Source organism: Agelaius tricolor, unplaced genomic scaffold (assembly GCF_023055355.1).
Source record: "Agelaius tricolor isolate 1412-34295 unplaced genomic scaffold, bAgeTri1.0.p SCAF_2, whole genome shotgun sequence".
Lineage (NCBI taxonomy): Eukaryota > Metazoa > Chordata > Aves > Passeriformes > Icteridae > Agelaius > Agelaius tricolor.
Genome location: NW_027269262.1, coordinates 58,002,615 through 58,009,145, shown reverse-complemented (window position 1 = coordinate 58,009,145; position 6,531 = coordinate 58,002,615). Strand labels below are relative to the sequence as shown.

The window sequence follows — 6,531 nt, the reverse complement described above, 5'->3', positions numbered from 1 at the left end:
AGATGCTCTCACATTGCTCTAATGCCCTTTTTTACAATCAATTTCACTGATTCTGTAGAAAAAGAGAAACAGTACATCATCGGTCTTGAGTTTAGTATCATTTAGACACTGTCCCATGACAGCTCCATTAAAACAAAAAGCAAAAGAAACATAATTTTCATGAAAGCATCAAGCAATTGGCATGCTGTTTACAAAAATCAGACTTGGAGAGGACCTGTAATGAGAACCCATAAGGATTTGCTGTCATTTCAGTTCTATTCAGTATTTTCATTAGTGATTTGCAAGATGCAACAAAATGTAAAAAAACCTCCTTCTCACCACTGTGAGCTAGAAGACAGTATCAAATTTCAAAACTAGTTTCTTTACTAGGACAAATGTCTAAAGTTAGCAAGATTAAATCCTCATGGCTAAGGCAAAATATTATACCTGAGAAGAACTTATATATATAGGAGAAAAAGCGGAGAACTAGATGTCATTATGTTAGAATCAGTTTTGAGCAGAAATTTCTGTCACAATAAGACAAGCAAGTTCTTACTGGGATGTATTTATGAATGTTCCTCTTATATGTAACATGGGGCATAATTACTGCACCCCAGTTGGTGTTGATGCCTTATATCCTAAGATAAAGGCAAAAGTCATACTGGAATGTGACTTTTTGGAAGAATAAAGCTGGAAGAATAAATCATTTATGAGTGTAGTCTATAAAAGTGAAAAAAAAATGTTTAGTCTATGAGAGGATGATATACATATCTTCACATATAAACAATTATATGAATAAGTATACATTTATCCAAAAATATTTATTAAAACATATGTGAGGCGCATAAATACCTTTGACCTTCAAGTACTGCATTCAGCTCTGGGGTCCTCAACACAGGAAGGATATCAGCCTCTGGAGCTAGTCCAGAGGAGGCCACCAAGATTATTGTGGGAATTGAGCACCTCTGCTCTGAAGAAAGGCTGAGAGAACTGGGATTCTTCAGTCTGGAAAAGAGAAGGCTTCAGGGTGACCTAATTGTGTCCTTCCAGTACCCGAATGAAGCCTACAAGAAAGACAGAGACTATTTACAAGAGTATGTAGCAACAAGGACAAGGGGTAATGATGTCAAACTAAAAGAGAAAAAGTTTAGATTAGATGTGAGGAAGAAATTCTTTACTGTGAGGGTGGTGAGGCACTGGAACAGGTTTCCCAGAGAAGTGGTAGATACCCCATCCCTGGAAGTGTTCAAGGCCAGACTGGGTGGGGCCCTGAGCCATCTGGTCTAGCGGAAGATGTTCATGTCCATGGTGGGGGGGTGGAACTAGATGATTTTTAAGGTCCCTTTCAACCCTTTCTCAACCCAAGCCCCTCCATGATTCTGTGATTCCATGATTTCCACTGGAAATATGACAAGGAATGCAGCAAAGAAAAATCACGTTGGACAAATATATATACACAGATGCCTTTGGAAGTTTGTAGAGGCTACACACAAATGTTGCAGATTTTCTTCAAACAGGTGCTTTTACAAATTGATCAGAGTTCATGCAGATGATAGAAGTGGTTTTCAAACTGTGATCTGTTGCCTCCTTAGATTCTGTGAAGTACTCCTGAAGAGAACCCTGAAAGACAATTAGCCAAAGTAAACCTGCCTTCTGTAAATACAACAGTTCTCATATTTATGCCCACAAATTGAAAATATTTGAGTAACACTGATCAACATATACCTGAATCCATCTGAGTGCAGAGAGTACATCAGACAATCTCTTGAGGTCTAGAAGCCAATAATTCTTTTAATTCCTATGTGAAAAATTATATCCTCTCCATGAATCCATTCTTTCTAACTTAGGCAAAAAGCAAGATTTTTCTACTGCATAAGATATCGCGTCTGTAAATGCATAATAAATTGTTCAGATACAGTGGCAGTTTTATCAATTGAAGGGGTTTTACATTAACTAAGAGATTTTACTTAACTCCCTGTGAAAAATGTGTATTTTATGATTGGCTGTTTGCAAATATTGAAATGAATATTATATGTGTTGTGTTAGAAAGTAATGCTGTATTAATTCTCTTAAGTAGTGTGTTAAATATAGTTTTAGGTTATAAGAAATGTTAAAATAGAAACTATGCTATGTACGATATTTTTTTAAGAAAGGACTCGCAGCGAGATAGCCACAGGACACCTAAATCTTTCAGAGAAAAAGAATTTATTGCCCTCTTATCAGAAGAAATGAACTTTTTCCCGCCTCGAAGGCACTGTTAGGATTCAGAGGAAGAAGTTGACAATGACCAGACAGAATCCTGTGTTTGGATAGAATTTATACCTCATGTATGAGGTGTATGAATATGCAACAAGCTATTGTTTTTAAGGGTTAATCCTTTGTTAACAGGTGTCTTTTTTGGGCTTGTGCTGCCCAGAAAAAGGTACCAGGATGTCCATAACTCTTTGTTTCTATTGTCTCATATTGTCCTAATTCAAATTGTCCAAATTATTATTACTCTAATTGTATTACTATTTTTATAACCATTTTATTACTATTAAATTTTTAAAATTTTAAACACAAGTGATTGGAGTTTTTCACACTCCTCTTTCCATAGAGGTCTTTCTTGACAGTGATAGGACTTGAGCAAACGGCATGAAGCTGAGTCAGGGGAGGTTTAGGTTGAGTATGAGGAAAAGGTTGTTTAGCCAGGGGGTGGTTGGGCACTGGAACAGGCTCCCCAAGGAAGCGGTCACAGTCCCAAGCCTGACAGAGTTCCAGAGGCGTTCGGACAATGCTCTCAGTGCAGGCTGTGACTCCTGGGGATGCCCCGTGCAGGGCAGGGAGTTGGATCCCTTCCAGCTCCGCGCGTTCTGTGATTCCAGGCTTTGAACACACCTCCTGCCCGGACAGCTTCTGTCACACGCATTGCGGGCACAATGATCTCACTGCAGTGGCACTACATTCAAAACTTTTATTTTAGTCCACGTAAGGCAGTTGTTTCGCAATGTAATACAGCGTGCCCTTCCCTCCGTGTGCGCCGCGGAGGCCCCGAAGGCCCGCAGAGACACCGCAGCCCGGGCGAGGGCGCAGAACCCTCGGCGCCGACTGTCTCCGTTTCCCCGGCCTTTTCTCTGTGCCGCCTCCCCCCGCCTCTCCGGAGGCACAAATGGGGCGGGCCGGGCTCCCCAGCCCGGCTGCGGCCGCGGCCGGCCCGCTCTCCCCGCCTCCCTGAGGCGCGGCCTGGCCCGGCCCGGCCTGCTGTGGCGGCGGCACCGGCGGCTCGGCTCCATGGCTTTCATCCGCAGGCGGCGGCTGGAGCGGGAGCTGTACTCCAAGGAGAGGTGAGCGGCACTGCCCCACCGGCCCCGGCCGCTCCCGCTCGGCCCCGGCCCCTCGGAGGGCCCGGCGGAGCTGCGGGCGGCGGGGCCTCCGGAGAGGCCGCGGCGCAGGGAGGAGAGCACGGGCGCTGTGCTGCCCTCGCTGTTGTCACTGGGGACGTCAGGTGGCTCATGGGTCCCCTGAGTTAAGGCTGAAAAGGGTGTAGAAAGGACCTGGAAAAACAGGAGTGCTGCTTGCCTTGCATAAATTGCATGAAAAATAGCGTCTTGTAAATTTTTGTTTATTAGTTTGTTCTCAGTTGCGCTTGTGGCATGGAGCTGTGCTTCACTGTTGTTCGTTGTAGTTTGTTGTGATATTTTTTCCTTTTTTTTTTCCTGAACACTATAGTCAGTGTACTGTCAGCCCTTAAATTACAGACTCTGTGTTGTCTCTTTAAAGCGTTAAATTCAATTTACGCGCTCCTGTTTGCTGACTGTAATCTTTTTTGTTTCTGAACGTACAACAAAGGCTTATCATACATGCATGAGTGTATCCTGAATTTACTCTCTTATTTTTAGGTAGTGTCCCACTTCCTTTTGCCTGGCTTCACTGTATCTGTCTTGTCAAAAAGTTTCAAAATCTTTTGCAAGCCTAACATTTCCACATAGGAGATCTCTGTGGGAGCAGTAGGTCGGCATGGGTTACACAGTAGGACACCCCTTCTCTGGGGGGAACAGGGATCCCCAGGTGTCTCCTGCTGCGGGAACCAGGGAAACAGCAGGCTGGTCCCGTGTGAGCCCTGCGCAAATTCCTGCTGCAAGTCTCTGCTGGTTACACAGCACTGTTTATTGTTGATGAGAAAACCACATGATGGGAGAGCTGGACTCACTCTGTCCATATAAATTCTGATTCATAGCTATGCAGCCTATGAAGCTACCACATCCTCTGAAGTGTTTTGGGTTTTGTTTTTGGTTTGTTTTTTTTTTTAAAGTACAGATGTGTTCTGGATCACGTTTTGTCTTCTTGTATATCTTGTTGCTTTGGGGGTCTGCTGTGGTATCAGGTGTGTGTAAGGGATTGCAGGCAGAAAGGACAAACTTCCAGTATCGAAGGAAAAGATAAATATTTTTTATTGTAATTGTAGGAAAACCAAGTAAAATGACTGTGTGAGCTGTATTTTGGATTTAATGTAAATAGCCTTTTTTTTTTTTGAAAGCTAAAAAATGGCCAAAAATCAGACTTGTCCCAGAGAACCTAAATAGGGTCCAAATCTCTTCTAAAAAGCCCTGAGAACAAACTCAGCATATCAATGTCAGTATTACTGATCTACTGTTGTTGATGAGAACTTTTTTCTTTGCTCCTACTTGAAAGCATATCAGGATCTTATTATTTGAGCTTGTAATTTGAGCAGTTTATGAAAGGTCAGTCTTATTCTCATTTGCACTGGCAGCTTTTCCTGTATCTGCAAACCCATTTCTCTGCTTCTTCCCCTTACCTAACAATTGATATTAGTGCAAAATCTAAGTAAATTTACATGTTTTGTACCCTATATCAGGTCCCTCCCTCTCCCTATTTTCCTGTGCTTTTCTCAAGTAGGAAATCTTAAAAGCATTTAAGCGATTTAAAATATTTTGAGCTTAGAATTATCAGAAACACTGTATTTTTGTTGTGTGTTGTCCTTATAGTTCCATCTTAAAACAGAAAAAAAACAGTGTGTTATGACTTAATTGAAGGGACAGGGTCTGAGAATTTTTTCCCTAGGAACTGGGTAGCTGTTAGAGACACCAACTTCTGCTTGAAAGCTTTGCTTGATCTTTGTATCCTTGGGGAAGATATTTCCTAGTGAAATGAACAGGACTTCTAAAATTTTGTGGCAACTGCATTTGATGTGTGTTTTGGTTTGGGGTTTGTTGGGATTTTTTTTGGTTTTTTTGTTACTTGAACGTTGCTTTCTACAAAACTTTATGCTGTAAAAGTTCCAGTTAAGAGTAGTGTGAAACTTGGTAAGTAAGAAGTTAATCTTCTTATCCAGTTGCTTTGGAGGGAAGGAAGATCAGATTAGTTTTAAGTGATCTGAAAAAAATATTTCTTCTTAACTAATTAGTCCACTTTAATATCTAGTTACATAAACCTTCTTTTCTGTCTATATGCCATTTTCTAGAAGAAAACAAGAAAATGCTGAAATGTCCTCTGTCCAGGACAGTTTATTTAATCCCCCAAATATTCATCCTTCATGAACAGCAATCCTTTTTTTCAAGCAATTTAGTTACAAAACATCAAATTAGATGATGTGGTGTTTTGCTCAGGTTGTTGCTTTCTTTATAAATTGATTTCTCACTTCTGCTGGCAGTATGCCCAAATGCAGACAAGTGTAAACACTTGGTATGGGGACTCTCTATGCAGTGCTGATGGTTTGTCTTGCACCCTGCTTGGCTTCCTTTGTGAGGGGTTCATCTCTTTGCTGGAAACATCACTCACATGAAGCAACCTCCTGGCAGCATGTAGGTGCTGCAGATGGATCTTTGGTGTGATGGTTGCTTGGTCATTGGATTTATATATATATATATATAAATCCAATTTTTTTTTAGTCAGTAGCCTTATCTTACTCTCTTGAGACAAAATATGTATAATGAAGGCTTTTATCCAAAGATCAGCAAATGAGTCCTACAGCTGGCTTACAGATAATTTGTTCTTGTTGGGAGGAGGTTTAATTTTAGAGTTGGTTTTGCATAGCTGTGTGCTGCTGCTAGATTGGGCTGCACTGCTTTTTCATCCCTGACAATTTCCTTCTGTTATCAGGGCTGTACTTCTAGTTTCAGGTTAAGTGATTGTGCAAGGTGTGTTGGATCAGCCACTTGAAACCCATGTCCAAGTAGATTTCCAGCATGTGCTTTTCTGATGAAAGGACAAAAATAGTAAGGCTTCAATCACAGATTATGAATTTAAAGCATAATCAATGGATACCTTTCCTGGGTGGTATAAACAGGATTTTGCCAAGGCACTGGTCCCTGCATGTTCATTCCTGTATCCAGTTTGAGTAAGTCCAGTGCTTCAGCTGGTAGGTGAAACTGGTATATGAAAAAACTGTGGACTTGTTTTGTTTTCTTTTTTTTTTCCCCCAGATGTTGTCGAATGTCTGAGTCTTTTGCAGACTGAAGTATAGAGGGACATACACATCAAGCAGAGGAACAGTAAAATTCTCAAGTAGACTAAGCCTGATGCAGCACACTTTTGTTTGGAGGATATTTTGTA

At 41.3% G+C, this 6,531-nt stretch overlaps 1 protein-coding gene across 1 annotated transcript in view; it reads left to right on the top strand.

The window, feature by feature from the left end:
* The first annotated feature begins 2,962 nt into the window (after nucleotides 1–2,962).
* Nucleotides 2,963–6,531, top strand: part of NSMAF (neutral sphingomyelinase activation associated factor) — a 39,018-nt gene continuing 35,449 nt past the window's right edge. Inside the window, exon 1 of the mRNA XM_071419827.1 lies at nucleotides 2,963–3,302. Within this exon, the coding sequence (XP_071275928.1) occupies nucleotides 3,250–3,302 (53 nt within the window). The 5' untranslated portion in view covers nucleotides 2,963–3,249. The remainder of the gene's footprint in view (nucleotides 3,303–6,531) is intronic.